We start from the raw sequence: 17,912 nt of genomic DNA, 5'->3' as shown, positions 1-17,912 counted from the left end.
TTGATTTACTGCTGCTTTCATAGATTTATGGTGGGAGGTGAATATAAGTCACATTTCTTTCATTGTATCAAGCTCCTTTATGTAACCATATATTTCTGTAATTTCTATTTCTTGTTTTGATAGTATATTCTTAGCTAATTAATCAAAATGCAGGAGATGCTACTGAAACATAAGAGCTAGCAGCTGCTTTGATTGTATTATTGTGTATTACTCGGTAGTGCCAGTTACATGCTCATAAGTATTAAAAACTAGGAGATTTTAATACTTTTACACTGTTCTCATTTTACATGTCACTGATGATACGAATGTTTCAGATCTGGAGTTATCTTTTAATAGCTTCATGTCAGGGATTCACGTGTGAGATGCATCAAGAGGTAACTATCTGAAATCAAAAGTGTCTTGGCAATTTGCCAGTAGAAAAGCAATCTTCTGGTGACTGTGGTAGCTCTGGGTTGGAAGATGAGAACAAAATTCTTATGGAGACTTTTAGATGCTTTATACTGAGATCAAACATGGTTGTATGTATTTCTTTGTATATCATACAGTATCTAAAAACTAGATTTCTGGTACCGTATGACTTTTGTTACCACTGCTAGATACGATGTCTCAGGTTGATTAGGTGTGTAGTTCAACATTGCTGGTGATGCCTTATTAGAAGTACCAGCACTTCTCCATGTTCTGTTTCAAACCCTATTGTTGCTTTTTAGATTATCTTGTTAAAGCTTCACAGTAAAGGATATTCTAGTTAAACTGTACAAGTACTGTAGTCAAGACAGTCAAAAACACTCCTTTGTAAGACTTACCTCAAGTTATGATCTTTTAAGGTTGGCCTTAGGTTTTCTAAGCAGGATATCTATCTTGAGTTAATATATTTGGTTTCAAATAAGTGTTTATTTCTGTAAAAATACAGTCTCATACTATGATTTCAAATCCAGACTTTATCCAGACTTCAGTGAGAGGTCTCCACCTTCTTCCCTTGTGAAACCAAAGATACTGTGGTTAAATCAGTTCTAGTAGTAATTTGGCTCTGAGTTTATTGTGAAGGTTTAAAATGGCTGTGAACACTAGTAGAACACTGTTCATTAAAAATGATCTTTTTAATAGCAGTGTTCTTTTCCTAGTCAGCATCTGGATAACTGAATGTACTTATTTTGAACAGGTTATCATAAGTTATGAAATGCCATCTGCAAATGCTGGTTGCAACAGTCTAGCCAAGGCTTCTGGTGTTTCTAAAGAGTCTTGCTGAAATTCAAAGCCTTGTCCAAGGCATTCTCTTCGTTCCTCTGGTCAATCTTCTGATTCTTCCAGAGCCACAGTCAGTCTGTGTGTCATGAACTGTATACAAATGTAGAAAAACCTTTTCTAATTTTCACAGAGAAGCATACAAACTCTTTGTCCATAGTGGTCAGTAGTAAACTAGCAACCAACCTGACACTCTTAAGCAGTAGGCTACCTTAAATTCTGTTGGGAAGCATGAAGGGCTTAACTTTTGTGAGAGCAGTACATGCATAAACCTACGTAATTATTCTACATTATTCTACATTGTGACTGTCATGATTAATATAGTTAATTTTTGCTCATCTTTTGCGCAGAAGCAGTTGCTAGCAGAAGTGTGTGTACGGTGTCAGTAAGATTATTTGAGACTTACGTTAGTAACTGCACTTTGATTGTTCACATCAAGAACTGAAAATTCTTTACCATTTTGTGGTACTCCGCGCAAAGTAGGAACAATTTTTGTTTAAAGGGAGTAGCTCAACTGTTACTGAGCTATCTGGTTCTTAAGAAATTATATCTGAAATATGACACTGCCATCTATTTCTTTGTTTCTAACCTTTTTTTCCTATGGATCTGTTAAAATCCATGACAGCTGATCTTTGACAATATACATATTGTCAAAGTTTTCATAGTGTAAGATTGCTTATCTTCTGATGGTGCTTACTTTTACTTTTGAGATTCCCAGATTCATAAAGTAATGGATATAAATACATTTAAATGTAATGCATAGATAGCATAGAATACAATTTAGAAAATGTACTAACTTCTTAAATGGTCCTTCCAGAAACATTGAAGTTTTTGGAAATGTCATTGCTCTGTTTAGTCTTAGTAAATTTAATTTGTCTATTGGCTTTTAAGATGCGTATGTACCAGAATATTTTCAATTATCCTTTATTTAATAGGTCTGGACATAATAATCAGAATTTAATTTCTCAATGTGGCTATAATGTGCTTGGTGTTTTCCAACCCCATTGGAAGAAGGCTAGTACTAATTATGCTTATGTTCTTACATGAGACTTGATGTTACTGAGGCAGGCGCAATTAGGAAGAAGTTGGTTTCCACTGTGCCTTGCAGGATAGCAGAGACTTCTTGGTAGGTTGGAAGACCTTCATGTTTTTAACAAGATAAATTCATTGTTTCATCTGGTGCTTCAAACTGGTCCCATTGGATAGAGTGGTGAGTTTGAAACTCTATGGTTCACAGGTCACATTTTCATCTCCAATGGATTTTCCCACAAAGGTGGGTAAATATACCCAGTGTCTTTAAGGAGACATCACTTTTATATCAGTAAAGAGGATGTTTAATTATTACATTATCATTGGCATATTGACAAAAAAAACGGTACCTGGGGACAGTAGTCTGCATGAGATATAACAGGTTTATGTGTCAGACATACAGGAGTGACAGTAAGCTTTCCACATAAGAAAATACATGAACTTAATTTGAAGATAGTGACAATAGAATGAACAGAAGCAGAGAACACTAATACTTTACTACGTATAGCTGTTCAGAAACTGGGGGTTTGTGTACACAGAAGCATATTGATTAGCATAAGGCTACAGTATATTCACTTTAGTGTGCATGCCCTATCGCATATGTTCTCATTTGGACAGGTCATACGCCATGTGAACCACGATCGCTAACAGTATAAGCATGTGTTCTTGGTTGTGTTTGATGGTTATAAATTTATGAAAACTTATAACATGCAAGCACACCTCTGATAATTAAAGGGTGCTAAGTGATGGATTAAAAGAGCTATTATTATTCTGTAAATATCATTGTAGTATACTCAGGAAATACAACCAGCAATGAAATACACTAAGTAGCTGAAGCAGAGAAAACAGAGTTAGGTTAAAATTAAAATGGTGCCTGTTAAAGAGCTGCAGTTGCCAGGCTACTGACACTGCCGTTTTGTGTGTGTGGTGCGACACAATGCTCAGTCTTTTCTCCTGCATCCTTTAGTAACTGCATTATTCTGTGAACATCAAGGTTTAGTTCCTTCATCTGTCAAGTAAAGTGATTTCCTTCTACAACCAGAGCAAGATTTTGCATTTTTGGGAGCAGCAAGGTATCGGAATGAACGTGGAAATTCTTAAGTGTTTTACAAAAAATGATACTTATGCTAAGGTAGGGATTATTAGGCATTTATCTTTAAGTTATTGATATATAGCCATGTCTATGTATCTAGTCCATTCAGTTATTATTTTTAAATAATATTCTATGGTATACAAAATTTCAGTTTAATTTTTTTTCTATATTTAGCAACAAGGAAGGACTTAGAATGTTGCTGCTCATGCCAATTGAAAAGAAAGGTTTTTGTTGTCCTCCCTCTTCCCTTCATCTCCTTGGAAACTGTGGGCATCCTTTGATAGCTTTCCCAGTGTGATGTACGTTTTTTTACATGCACAGTTTTTTCCATCTATTCTTAAGAGTCCGATATAATTACTTGTACATCCCTTATTTTGAAAAATCTCCATTGTATAAAAAAGCAACCTGTGTGAAATCATACATATATATTTATTCAGTTATACTGCATTTCTTGTTTTCTGCCATTTTACTCAGGCTGTTCTGATGAATGCTGCTTTCTCCCTTGTACTATAAGTATATTCAACAGAAATCTATAATGTCTGAAAAGATCTGCAGGAAACTGCTTTAATGCATGGTACTTACAAGAGAATAACAGTCAGTAAGACACAGAATTGTAATTTCTTCTAGATGCTCTTGTACTGAATTTCAAAGCAAATGCTTCTTAATTACAGTATTTTTTGTAAAACAGTATATAACTCATTACAAGGAACAGGAAACATTAACAAGTTTAAAAATGCAAATATTATTAAATAAATAAAGTGCAAATTCCTTTCTATAATACAGCTCAGAATATTTTACCTATGTAATTTTTAACATATACTTGAATAGGAAAAATCCATACGAAGAATCAAAGTTTAATAATGCTTCTTAAGCATGAACTACTAACTTAGTGAAATAACAATATATCACAAGGCAGCATTTTTTAAATCTAAATGTTGATCTTATTTAGGAGACATTTTGATTTGGATGTCAGACTAAGAAAAATAGTACATTATCAAAAGAATGATTGTTTGAAATTACACTTGTGAATGAGGCTTCTATTGATGAATTTCTTCAAAAAAATGTACGACCTTTTGTCATTAATGTAAATGTAGAACAAAGAAGACAAATGTGTTCTATTTCAAATACAGTACTTCATATGACATACCCAGTAATGCTTATAGACATACATTCAGAACTAGGCTGAAATAATTTTATAGCCATTTGATGAAATGATTTCTGGTCATGATTAACGTAGCCTGAATTCTGATCAGTGACATATGCATTTGAAAACCATTGAAATACCGTAAGCTATGCAGGTGTCCTGATGACATGAAAAAATAACAATGAAGAGGCTTTTATGTATATCAGCTGCATAGAAAACATGGAAGTAGTAGCACTAGCAGTGGAACAATCTCCAAACCCAAAATGCTAGTCTGTTTTGTGCGATCATGGTAGTTGTAAAACCAGTGTAGAGCACCTTTTTGTTCTAGATTTCAGCACTTAGGTTTAGAATCCTCCTTACTTTCAGCCACTTAGAATAGTATTTTCCTATAGACTAGAGTTCATATAGTCATGAAAACCTTCTCTCATATCAGGCTAAAAATGAAGGTCTATTGAATATATTAAGAGGATTTTTTTTTTAATACAGATTACTGCAGAATCCTACAAGACAAATCTGTTGTTACTCTGAAAGAAACATTTGTGGAATTCTGTTTTAGCATCTGTAATAGATCTTAACTTTACAATGAATTTTACTTGTAATCAAACTGCAAATTAAACAAGATTTAAGATAATATTTTCTTACAGATTAAACTTCATCAACTCAGGAACCTCTTAGCTCCCATATGAGAAGGTAAAAAAGAGGATCTGTACAAAATAAGACAAGTCTGTTTTTACGATTAAATAAATATTTATGCACTCTTAGTGTCTCAAGAGATGTTAACTTTTAATCGGTCTTACATGTGGTAGACCTAGAAACTAAACCTATGATAACCCAGTATTGTACATCTAATTCTCTTCTACTTCACCATGACTTTTTAAATGTTCCTTACCTGTTTGCTGACACATCTAGTGTTTTAGCCATCATTTTCTCTGGAATCAAGAGTGGAAACCAAGAGTTCTGGTTCTAGGTATTACTCTGTGTTTTAGTAAATTGTTATGTAATCACCTGGGTGACTTAAATTTTAGAGAAAGTGTTTGTTAATGGTGCCAGTTATTTTTTCATTGTAACTGGAAAAAGTCTGTGTTGCAGTTCTGAGTGCCCCAAATCCAAATATTTCTGAATAGGTGTGATTGATACTTTAATTGCACAGAAGGGACCTCTGGAATTTTAATTTTACTAAAAAGAACACTAAATGGCAAAATCAGAAATCTGCAATCTATTTCTTGTGACTTTGTGATGATGATGATTCTTTAAATAACAAGATACATGAGTCCCACAGAAATAAATTTAACTTATGACATAATATGGATTGCAACTGAACCTCAAAGGGATACAATTTATAGAACTGTTCTCTCTAGAATCTCTAACTTATTTGCTGCAGAAGTCAGAAGATTAATGTTGTTGTCAGAGACAGAAAGGAAGGCTAACAGCCAAAGCGCTGGTCTGCAGCAGAGCTGTATCTTATAACTTGTTTTTCTGCATATATCCGTTCTGTTGTTGTACACTTTCCTTTACCAAAATTTTCAGAGGTTAAACATGGGTGTTTCATTTTCTTTAGGCATTTAGAACTGTCAGAACCTTTAAGCACTCTAACTACAGTCAGTGATATTTTTGAGATGATCAGTCCCAAACGTTTGATCTGATCCTGATCTTCTACTAAAGAAGCACTCAAAATAAGTCTCTTTCAATTTATTTTTTTCTTTCACACTTTCCAAAGTGAAAGACTTACAATTTCATGGAGGTTGCTTCTTATATTTATTCATTACTATTTATCTGCCAAGTAGATACCTCAGGCAGACAAGAAAAATGGAAGATAAAATTGATCATTCAACTTCATTTTCATCCCTTGTATATATGCATTAAAATGAAACTTTGTTACCATTTATATAATAAGCTTTTTGTCAACACTGACTGGTAGGTTCCCTTGGGTACTATAGGTCACTATCACCATACCTGTATAAAGTTTTTTTCTATATGTGCCTTAATACTAATGTCATTCAGAAAAATATTTCCCCCTCCATACAGTTGTTATCAAGTAGGTGAAGAGTGATCTGCAGACAACATATCTCTCCTAAAGCTGTTACACAGCCAAGCGTTGCATAACGAACCCTTGCACTTAATCAGCAGTTGCTCCCTCAAAATGCTTGATTGTGTGTGAAGTCTCATTTTTTCTTTTTATTTCCCTTTCCTTTTTTGGGGCTTGAAAACATACGTAACACTTGGTGAACTGAACGTAACTCTCCTTGTTTTTGAAGGTTATAGTCTCAGCTCTCTGACCTAAAGATCCTATCCTACATACTCCATGTAATGTTTTTCCATATAATCTCCCTTAGTCCATTAATTTATCCACAGTATAAACATGTCCTTAAATGAGACATTCTGTAACATAGTTGGAGAAGTAAATTTTTATGTCTGGACCTTACCTTATCCCATGCTGAAGCACTTAGTGTTATGGTGAAACTCAGCAGAACTGTCCTTCACCAGTCTGCACAAGAAGATTCTTGTCTGCAGGAGCTCTCACTGACACAAGTACAATTGTTTTCTGGTATTAGGATTCTGCTGCTAGCCCAGCTGAAGTCAGATGTAAGATGAGCTTTCAACTATGGGTTATCTAAATATCCTGTGTATGGGTAGTACTTTCAGTCATGCTCACAGAGCCTTGTTTGGATTGATTTAACTTCTATGCAGAAGTGTTGAAGCCTTTTTGCAGGTATTTGGACCTTGTTCTGCCATTTAGATCACCACACTGGTGCAGACTGTGATCTACTTAGTCATCCTTGTCAACCTCGGTTGTAGTTGTTTGGCCACTGGAGCCTTCTATAGTGGTGGTAAAGCCACAATTATTTCTGCAGGTTGATGGAGCAGGCATTGCATCAGTTGATAGTTGGCTTGAACCTGGAACATTTGTATCACATGAAGACTGGTTTCTAAGTGAATTCAGAGATTCTGTGAAAACGGATGGCCTTCCTTACTTGTCTGCTGTAAATAAACGCAACAAGGCTTATTTTGAATGTTTTCTTAAACCACAGGATGGTTGAGGTTGAAAGGAACCTCTGGAGGTCATCTTGTACAACCCAGACAGGATTTTAGTTTTAATAATACCTTTACAAATGTGTGCGTTCTTGGTCATAGTAGAGTATGTAAATGGGTCATAGAAAAATGGCCAGGCTCATGTGCTCTAAGTAACATTTTGATATTATCATGAATGAAACGTGGGCTAGGTGGATAATTGGTCTGGCCTGGCAAAACATTTCCTGTGTTTTTACATTAAAGTCAGTTGTTGCCTCATTCTGAGCAGAGCTGGTAGTTTGAGACTTGTTTTGGACAGTGAAGGCATACTTTACTTCAACTTTTTTGTTAAACAGTAATTGTTAAGAAAACTTAGAAAGCTTCTCCAAAAAGGATAATGATAATAAGTAATACGTAGTTGTTCTATGCAAGTGGTGTGAAGACCTTTTTAGACATGTTGCTTAACGTAATTAAAACAAAAGTATTAGCATATGGTTTATTTTGTCCAGCTGTCTTTGTGGGGAAGGAAGGGAAGAACAGAGCAGAGAAAGCATTGCATTGTAACGTAGAAAGTGTTGAACCAGACTGCAGAAGAAATTGAAAGTGATGAAGAACAGCTTCAGCTGATCAAGAACAATTTAAGTTTTCACGTGCTGTCCCCCTCCTTTTTTTTCTCCCAAATTAATTCCTGTGAACAGTCTTGTGTAGCACTGAAGCGTCTGAACATCTGCTTGGCTTTGTTTCAGATACATTCATTTGTACCTCATAAACACAAGATGATACTGTTAAAACATAAAGGCTAGCTATATTTTTAAGGTACATATGTATATGTTATTTATGGGAACAAAAATGTCTTATTCTGTTCTTTAACATTCTGTAATCTTATTGTAGTCTAATGAATTTCTCTTTTAAAGGCAAAAATGTCACAGGTTAAACAAGTGGGACTTTTAGCTGCTGGATGTCAGCCATGGAACAAGGATGTATGTGCTGCTAGTGGGGACAGATTTGCCTACTGTGCTACCCTTGCTATTTATATTTATCAGGTAAGATTATTTTTATTGAACAGACTAGTTATATTTTTACACTGTTGCCTATCTCACTTTGAACCCTTTCAGTAAATGTTTCTACAATGCTTTTGGAAGTATGATTGCTGCTGAGAAGATGTCTATATAAAGCTCAGTCTTCCATTCAAGATATCCCTTCCAAATTCTTTTTTCTGCTTGTTATAGCTAGTGCAAAAGACTGATATAAACTTTATATTCGAAGTTGTATATGTCAAGAATTATTCTTAAAAGACAGACTGTCCATCCAGCAAACACTTGAGATGAATGAAGTGCAGTGATAAAGAGCAGATTCTGAGAGAAATCAATTCCATGGTTTCATTTGAAGCTGTAGTGTGAAAGTAGTCTTTTGAAGTAGTTTAATCCACTGTGCAAAGTTGTGGATTCAGTGGCCTATCTTTCTTTGATTTGGAAGAAGTTCCTACTTTTTTTCGTTTCTGAACTGCTCAGCACCATGGTCTTCTGAACTTCGCAGTTACTATACATCAACACCTAACAAAAAAATAGAAATGCTCTGATGTGGAATTTTCAGGCTGAGAAACATGTCAGGAAATAAAGGATGCACTTATTTTAACTTCATGAGTTATACTGCTGGTAGGATTAAAATAAACAAAATTTACTGTGTCAGGTTTGGGCATTTAATTTATTGTTTTTAATTGTACTAAGTGATTTAAGAAATTAGAAGGATTTCAAACTCATTTTCATATTCTATCCTGTTTAACACCTTGCAGATTACTAAATGATTGTTACCATGCCTATAAATAAAGCATTTTAGGATTGTGTTCGAGTGCAGTTATTAATAGAATATGATAGTTTATAAGTGACAAGAGGACAGACTATGTTAATACTGGTTGGACTAATTGAATATTTGACAACTTTTCTGTCCAAGTCAAATGTATGAGAATTTAATTTATTGAGATGTCAGGTACTGACGTTTGTTAAATCCACTATAAATTCATCTGTAAGTCTAATACTGTTATATAAACTACTCTCCAACCCAACGGTACTTAAAGTGAGTTTACAAAATACGTGTTTCTGAAATGAATTTTACTTTTTGTTTAGCTGGATCACCGATACAATGAATTCAAGCTACAAGCAATTATGTCTGAGCATAAAAAGACAATCACAGCCATATCTTGGTGTCCCCACAATCCTGACGTGTTTGCAAGTGCCAGTGCAGATAGTTTAGTGGTTGTTTGGAATGTGACTGAACAGAAAGTTGTGGCCAAGCTGGACAATACAAAAGGTATTTCAGACATGGAGATCTATTTGATCCGTACAGCTTTTTCATCCACAGGTATCAGAAATACTTGAAATAGAGTAAACTTTAAGCAGTTGATAGGCCAGAAGTTTAGCACAATATTCCTGTCAAATTTGTTGCATATTTTTAGAAAATAATGATAATGTATTTGAGTAAATTGCTCTCAACCATCTGGTAATTGGTAAAGAAAGGTTAATTTTTTTAAAGTACATGACCAATTCAGGAATTTACTTTGCCATTGATTTCTTGTTTAGCGGGAAAAAAAATATTTTCCATCACTGCGTAAAAGGATAAATAATTAAGTTTTACACCTTATGTGTTTTCATGACAACTTTATGGAAATGAAAGCAAATAAAGTGTAGCCTTCAACAGATTCAAGTATAAATTATCAGTGAATTTGAAAACCAGTTTTTGTTTAAATAGCCTAATGCTTGTCTACCTGCATCTTCTCTGAGGACTTGAAAGTGATGATTTGGAGATTGTAATAGAAGTGTAGGGGGTTAAATGTCTGTCTGTGACTGGCACATTTCCCTGCCCAGTTCTGATTCATACCCTTCAGTCAACACCAGTAACTGTGTTTCTGTTGTCAGTCTCTATCATGTGTCCTTGACTCCTACATTTGCATTCTTGGAAAATAGGTGCAATCCAGAAACAGTATCTCAAGTGGTTCTAAGACATTTTGGGACCCCCTACTCCGTTCTTTCCAGAACACATAGGATACCTCTGAAAATCTTGTACATCTTGTATATCCTGCAAAAGGAATAAGTAGGAAAAAAACCACACTGATTTGATCTATTCTAAAAGGAATATTGTATCAGTTTATGCATTAATGTAAAGCCTGATACTTATTTTTCAATACATATACTTTTACACTGTAAGATGTTCACGCAGTTGTCTAAATTTCAGTCTGATCATTTTTATGTAGAATAATTATTTCTACAGCTTTTCAAGAAAATTTTTAATACTGGGTCAAGCAGTAATACACTGAACTTCATATCCTTGTTCTTATAAGGTTTACCTGTATCTTTCAGGAATTCCTGCGTCACTTAGCTGGTGCTGGAATGCAGGTGATGCCGTTGCATTTGTATCCCACAGAGGTCCGTTGTACATTTGGACTATCTCAGGACCTGACAGCGGGGTAACTGTACATAGAGAAGCACATAGTTTCTTGTCAGATATCAGTCTGTTTAGATGGCATCCAAAGAAAAAAGGAAAAGTAGTATTTGGACATACTGATGGAAGCCTATCTATTTTTCAGCCAGGTAAAAACTGATATGGTAAAATATTTATTTTTATATATGTATTTCTTGTCTCTGTATATGTGTGTAATTCTGTGCTTTTTAAATTTAGGTTTTATAATGTATGTACATATATAAGACTTGTTCTTAGTTCATAGTATTCCTACTCCTTCAATATCGCAAAAAAATGTTTTCTTAGATAAAGAGTGCAGAGCATTTTCTTTGTATCTTCTCCCTTTTGTGACCAAGATAACATTGCAATTTTCCACAACTACAGTAAACTGTTTTTTTAAGGAATGACAACAGCCATGATATTCTACTGAACTATGTTTTCCAGCAAGTTTGTTCTTCTGAATTGACTTGAATCTTTTGCTTAGTCAATTACTTTGCTTGCATTTGTTCTAGAGTCCTCTGTACTTTTGTAGCTAGAATCTCATGTCATGCTTCATATTACCTTCATGATTCTGTTTTGTCAAAGATTAAATGGGAAATATTTATCTCTTTGTCTGAAATCCACTGAGCACATTTGTGCATACTTTATAAACAGTTCAGTACTCTGCTTGTGAAGGTGTCTGGTTGATAAGCTCATTTAAAGCTAAAATTTAGCACTCTTTCATAAATAGCTTTCTACAAAGACAGATATCTGTATTAGGTGGACTATTTCAAATCTTTTTTTCTGGCTACTTTTTCTTCCTCTGGTAAAAACTGATTTTCAACTTTGTGGGGAAAAATTGTTTTTTAAATCATGTGTTCATTTTACATAGTATTATGCTCTAACAGACATGCAAAATTTATTCTCCTTCAGTTCACTCTACTAAGTTATCACTCAGGATGTCACAGAGAATAGATTCCCTTCCTTCTGTAGTGCTGACTGTACTAGTATTGGCATTGGGAAAAGAAAATCTATTTTAGTATAATAATCTCTAAATATGTATCAAACTGAGGCTTTTCATGAAGTTTGTCTAGAATGATTTGAAAATGAAAATAGCAATAGTAGGAAAATAATTTAAAATGTCAAAAATAATGTTCTGCAAATGCAAATATAATATTGGCCAAAAAAGCTAGCAGCAGTAGCAGTTTTGTATGTATCACAATTGAAGTTACTATAAAAATTTGTTTATTGCAAGTTATCCATTACTGCTGAGGAAAAAACCTACTTGCATCAGTTTGAAATTGAATTTAGATTATCACAGAAATTTTGCCTGTCTCTCTAGGTAGGATAGTTTTCCATTATTATTGTAATATTATACATATTCATTAAGATAATTTTAAAATAAAAATAACCATAAAATTTGTTTCCTGTTCTTGACTTATATAAGATTCTTGGTTTCCAACAGAGAAATAAGTTGAAAGTTTATACACAGTTGGGTGAAAATTGTCAGAACTTTTTCACTGAAAATCCTGGATTTCAGTAGTGCAGTTTATCTAATAAATTTTTTAGACTTAAAAAGAAAATGTTGCATTTTAGCTTTTAAAGAGTGAACTTTTCAGGTGTTTGGTTTTAAACTGTTTAGAATTTCACTTTCTCAAAATTACTCAAGAAATGTAGTACACTTTCTGTTGGATCATATTAAGTGCTTTTTAAACCTCAACACACTTCTTTCAATGAAATGGATGTAAAAAACTTTTTAGTCAAATAGGTTTTCTATTTGATTTTACGTAACAAAAAATCACTGATCTGCAGAGGTCTACTTACAAATTAATTGTCAGAACTGAGTGGCAAATTTTGCTCTGTGGTATAAATCAGTACAACAAATTCAAATGCATTGAAGAACAACTACTAGTTGAAATACCATAGATCTGCCATTCAAAGCCCAGACTTGCATACAATAAGAAATTTGAATATTTCAGTTCAAAGGATTATATTCTTGTAATTGAGACAATGACATTGAAGCAATCATAATGAATTTGAAAGAACACAGACAAGTGTTAGTTTTCTTTTAACTTGCTCTCTTTACACTAGTAGAAAAAGACAAAGAATTTTAGATAAAAACATAGATGTGTTTAAGAATAGATCACAAAAATTTTGGTGAACAGATAAATTCATTAAAATATGTCTCAAAATTAGGTAATATTGAAAAATAGGTTGTATTACTGTAATAAAATATAAGTATCATTACCGTGGTTACACTTTCATAAATGACTTTAATATGTGTCTTAACAGTCAGATATAACTGCAAATGTAGGCTTATCCAAATTACCTATTTTATCAACCTGTGGGTTTCTAGATTGGAATTTATAGTAAAAATTCATCTGACTTTTGTAATTGGTAGCTTTTAAAAAATAACAATACATAGAAGAAGAAAGTGGTATGAATAGGATGATTATAGGCCCACTATTTAAAAAAGAAGGGGACACACACATAAAGAATTGGTACTTTTCAATAAGAATTAGAAAGCTAATTTTCTGCTTTGAGATCAAAGTTCAGCCCTCATCTACCTCATGTCACAATGTGTAAAATGACTTCTTATTGGACCAGAACTTAGTTTGTCACCAAATGAAATAAATTAAAAAAAAAAAAAAAATCCTATTCCTTACTTTTAAAGGTTTCAGTGCTTTTGTAGGATATCCTACAAAACACTAACTTGAGAGAACCCGAACATCCACAAGTTCCTGTTAATTGCCTGAAAGTTCAGTGTAGACTCACTGAAAGCTCTAGTCTTTCTATTTAAATGTGAGTCCCAGCTGCACAATTAGCAGACTACACAATTTTTTTTTTTTTTCATTATCGTTATCTACTTACATTTTTTGCTTGTGGCTCAATTTTATTCTTGTTAACTCCAGACTATCCATTAATGTAGCAGAACGTTTAGTGTGAAGAAAAAATATGCAAGGATTTAAGATTAGTACCCTGTTTTTAAAGAAATACAGTGCAGTCATATAGAGTCAAATGTTCTGTACTAGTTTACCTTTCATTTGTTCTCAAAATAGGCACAGCTTACTTAAATGACCTGTGACTCATTTGCATGATTCACAGTGCTGATGTCTTCTTTTAATGGAAAATAAAATTTAACAGGTTTTCCAAGAGCTTTGCTTCTGGACTCTTTTGTGAAGCACAGGTAAAACTGAATAGCTCCTAGATATCCATTCTCTCCCACCAGTTGATTTGCTTTCTTGGGTCTGAAGTGTTTGAACATGACTGGCTTTGATCACTTGAGGACTTTTTGCCTTTAGTTCTTGTAAAGCTAACTGAAAAATGTCAATTCTGCTTTGTTGTTAGTTCTTGGTTTTCATTTGAATGTTGATTTTCATTCAACAAAAAATCCGAATTGAAATGTAAGCAGGGGACATTGTTAAAGAAAGCGGGAATCCCAAAGTTTTTGGTAAATTTAAGGCAGCTATCTGATGATATTTCTGATGTTATTCCCGTTGTTATTCCTGGTGCTTCAGAAGGAGACAACTTCAACTTTACAGTTGTCATAATTACAAACATAAATAGAATGAGAATCAGTTTATGCTATTAATTGTTGTGCAGTCTGAAATTATTTCCCTCGTTTCTGGTAATTGATTTATAAAGTTACCCTAGATATAATGAGCACTAATAATAGCATTTTCCCTGGAAGATCATAATGAGAGTTGTTACAATATTCAGAATGTCCCTCACTCAGTGAACAAAAGCTTTTCAACGTTATTTTTAGTATGTATCAGAGTAGTCTTTGTTCTACATCAATCATTAAGGAATATAGGTAGGTCTTGGCATTTATTGTAATGTGACAAATCAATTCTATTCCTCATTATCAAAATTGAAAATTAGATTAAAAACTGATAAATGGAAGATGTCAATTCCTTATTTCTAGAAAAGGGGTATAAAATGAGTTTGTTTTTTTATTACAAGATCACAACTTCAAAAATACAGATCTATGTTGTTAATTATTCATTTGGACTGTACACTATCTTATAAAACTAAGAGCCAGCTCTCCATAAAAAACAAAAGTGGGAACTAAACATCATGTTTTGTGGGATGATGTCTTTCCTAATGTTAAAAATTGTCGTTCTCAATCATCAAATGAAATATGTCTTCTGTTATGCAGGTATCCAATTAGATATTTAAAGGCCTGTTCTGGCTTCATCTAGGAAAATCTATGAACGCTTCATAATTGCACACATAGTTTTGAGGAAGAAAAAATGGAAAGGCAGTTGTTCATAAACACTATTTTGACTACCACAATTTTTTTTTCTAGCTCATACTGCCTTTATTTTGCCTGTATTTGCTGTGGGATGCAGATTTACTTATACTCAAATGACTTGTATTTTAGGCTGCACTGCAGGCCTCTACTCATGGAAATTGTTTCGACAATGTATATGATTTAACATACTTTTCTTTAGTGTAAAATTATCTTAATAAACCTGACAGCTGTTTCTATTTTTTGCTCTATTAAAGTCAGATCTGATGGAGCCAGAACTACTTTAAGTCAAATATTGCAAAGCCAGCTCATTAATTTCACTGGTGCAGACGGTGGAGCAGGCTATTAAAAATTTCAGGGAGAGATAAAAATGATGTTTACAAACTTGTAACTATTGAAAAGATATACTCGATTTCATTTTGAAATAATGTTTCCTTGTGCCCCTAAAGGTTCTAAAAATCAGAAACATGTCTTAAGACCAGAGTCTCTTGAAGGAACAGATGAAGAAGATCCAGTTACAGCGCTGGAGTGGGACCCTTTGTCAACTGACTACCTTCTTGTTGCTAATTTACATAATGGTATTCGACTAGTTGATTCTGAATCTCTGTCCTGTATCACAACTTTTAATTTTCCCAGTGCAGCAGCATCTGTTCAGTGTTTAGCCTGGGTTTCTAGTGCACCTGGAATGTTTATAACTGGAGGTAAGCCTTTTGTTTCCTGATTTTACAAAGTTAATAAATATAGGACTGAATATTCAAAATTGATACCAAGTTTGATCTTTGTTTCTTAACATTTCTACAAATAAAAGCATACATGCATTGTACAAAAAAACCCAACCCATAAAACTGTAGAAGATAACACAAACCTACACTGAGCAGTTTTTACTTGCTCTGTATTTGTTGAGTACATGAAAAAGTGACTTTAAACTATTTTTTTATACTAAATAATATTTTCCTCATGCACACTTTAGCAACAAATGTGAGAGTTACTATGTGAATAGGAATAAAAATGTATTTTACTAGTGGATGTCACTTCTTGATCCCCTGCTTTTCTTTCTCTATTTTTAGAAGGATTAAAAAAAAAAAAATGTATTTCCTGCCTCTCGTCTACACCATAGACATTAGTTACTGCTGAGGTTGAATTAATGAATAAGAAAAGCGAGACTGAGAATATTTTATAATGAGAGAGGTTCCATAGAATCTATCTACTGAAGTTTAAATAACTAATGTTAATAATTATTGTTGTTAATAGTGATATTACCATGGAGATGACAGTGCCTGCTTATAAAATTCTTCTTAGGATTCTAAGTTTAATTCATTGTTGTATTTTTGCTTAACTCAGTCCTTAAACCTCATACCTCTGTGTACAGTAAAAAGAGGATAACAAATTTTAAAAAATAAATATTTTTTGTATGTTTTTTTAAACCTCAGATTCTCAGGTTGGTGTGTTACGTGTTTGGAATGTATCACGTACAACACCTATAGATAACTTTAAATTGAAGAAAACTGGTTTCCATGGTTTGCATGTGCTAAGTTCTCCTCCAAAGAAAAAGCGTAAGTGTCATTTTTATTGTTATTCATTGCAATGGCTGCAAGTTAAGAAAATCTTGTTTGTGAATCTTGTTATATCTAAGTCAATCTCTAAATTTCTGTCATCTCTGTAGTTCTTAATTAAACAACATACCTTCTGGTGCCAGTGAACTAGACAAAAGTGTAAAGGATCAAGCACTTTATAAGGTCCTGCTTTACTAGGCCAGGCTTCATACAGGAATTCTTCATTTCTTTTGTGTTTAGCCTCGTTGGAATACAAAGCATTTTACTCTTTTTAATTGTTACTTATTATTAAGTGAAAAATAATCTTATCTGTTAATATCTTATGCTTTATTTTGTTAAGCATGTTCATCACAGTATCCTACTAAAAATCACCATACATCCTCAACAAGTGAGGCTGTTCCTCCTCCAACTTTAACCCAAAACCAAGCATTTTCTCTTCCTCCTGGTCATGCTGTCTGTTGCTTCATGGATGGTGGAGTGGGGCTTTACGACATGGGAGCCAAAAAGTGGGATTTCCTTAGAGATTTGGTACGTTTTATCTCTGTCTTTGGAATGAGAGCTTATTTGGCTTATACACTTCTTCTAACAGCAAAAAATGGAGAATGAAGTCTTCACAGCACTGTAAAACAGTTTCTATCATGTGAAAGAGTGAAGCTGAAAGTAGTTCTTTGTTGCAAAAGACCACATCCTGTTGGAAGTATTCTGGCAGTTTGTTTTCATCCAGAAATAAAGATTTAAGGGCGTGGGCTTCTTTTTAACTGAAATTTTGATTTGATGGCCTTCTCGGAAAGTCCAGAATAAAAATTCTAGTCAAATCAGAGAGAAAAATATGTGCATTTCAGTGAGGTCACTCAGTTTAAAATGACAAAGACTGAATTATTAAATCATCTTTAAAGCAGAAACACAAAACTGGGTTTATAACGTATTAGGTGAGCTGCCTCTTCACTGGGATTTTTGTTATTCTTGAGGATTTTTCTCTTTTCCTCTTTCCTCATTTCCTTTTCATTGGAAAAACTTGAATGATTCTCAGTTGTGCTGAGAATACATATTTGAATAGAGTCGGTGTTATTTTTCCATTTTTAATGGGTTTGGTCCTGTAAAGCAGCTGAGGTTTAAAAAAGTCCCTACATATTATGTTTCTCATGTATGTGTCAAGTT

The 17,912-nt window shown here is 33.7% G+C and overlaps 1 protein-coding gene across 5 annotated transcripts in view; it reads left to right on the top strand.

Annotated features, from left to right (window-relative positions):
* WDR17 (WD repeat domain 17) overlaps positions 1 to 17,912 on the top strand; it is a 72,158-nt gene that overhangs the window by 18,048 nt on the left and 36,198 nt on the right. For 4 of the 5 annotated variants that reach the window (XM_074866436.1, XM_074866435.1, XM_074866438.1 and 1 more), the window contains 6 exons: positions 8,432 to 8,560; positions 9,641 to 9,824; positions 10,871 to 11,101; positions 15,651 to 15,902; positions 16,632 to 16,754; positions 17,095 to 17,282. In XM_074866436.1, coding sequence (XP_074722537.1) covers positions 8,438 to 8,560; positions 9,641 to 9,824; positions 10,871 to 11,101; positions 15,651 to 15,902; positions 16,632 to 16,754; positions 17,095 to 17,282 — 1,101 coding nt within the window. In that variant the 5' untranslated portion in view covers positions 8,432 to 8,437. The remainder of the gene's footprint in view (positions 1 to 8,431; positions 8,561 to 9,640; positions 9,825 to 10,870; positions 11,102 to 15,650; positions 15,903 to 16,631; positions 16,755 to 17,094; positions 17,283 to 17,912) is intronic. The other variant, XM_074866437.1, reaches the window with a different exon arrangement.

This window comes from Strix uralensis, chromosome 4, assembly GCF_047716275.1.
Source record: "Strix uralensis isolate ZFMK-TIS-50842 chromosome 4, bStrUra1, whole genome shotgun sequence".
NCBI classification, from domain to species: Eukaryota; Metazoa; Chordata; class Aves; order Strigiformes; family Strigidae; genus Strix; species Strix uralensis.
Note: the sequence above shows the minus strand (reverse complement) of the source record. Positions and strands in the feature narration are given on the sequence as shown.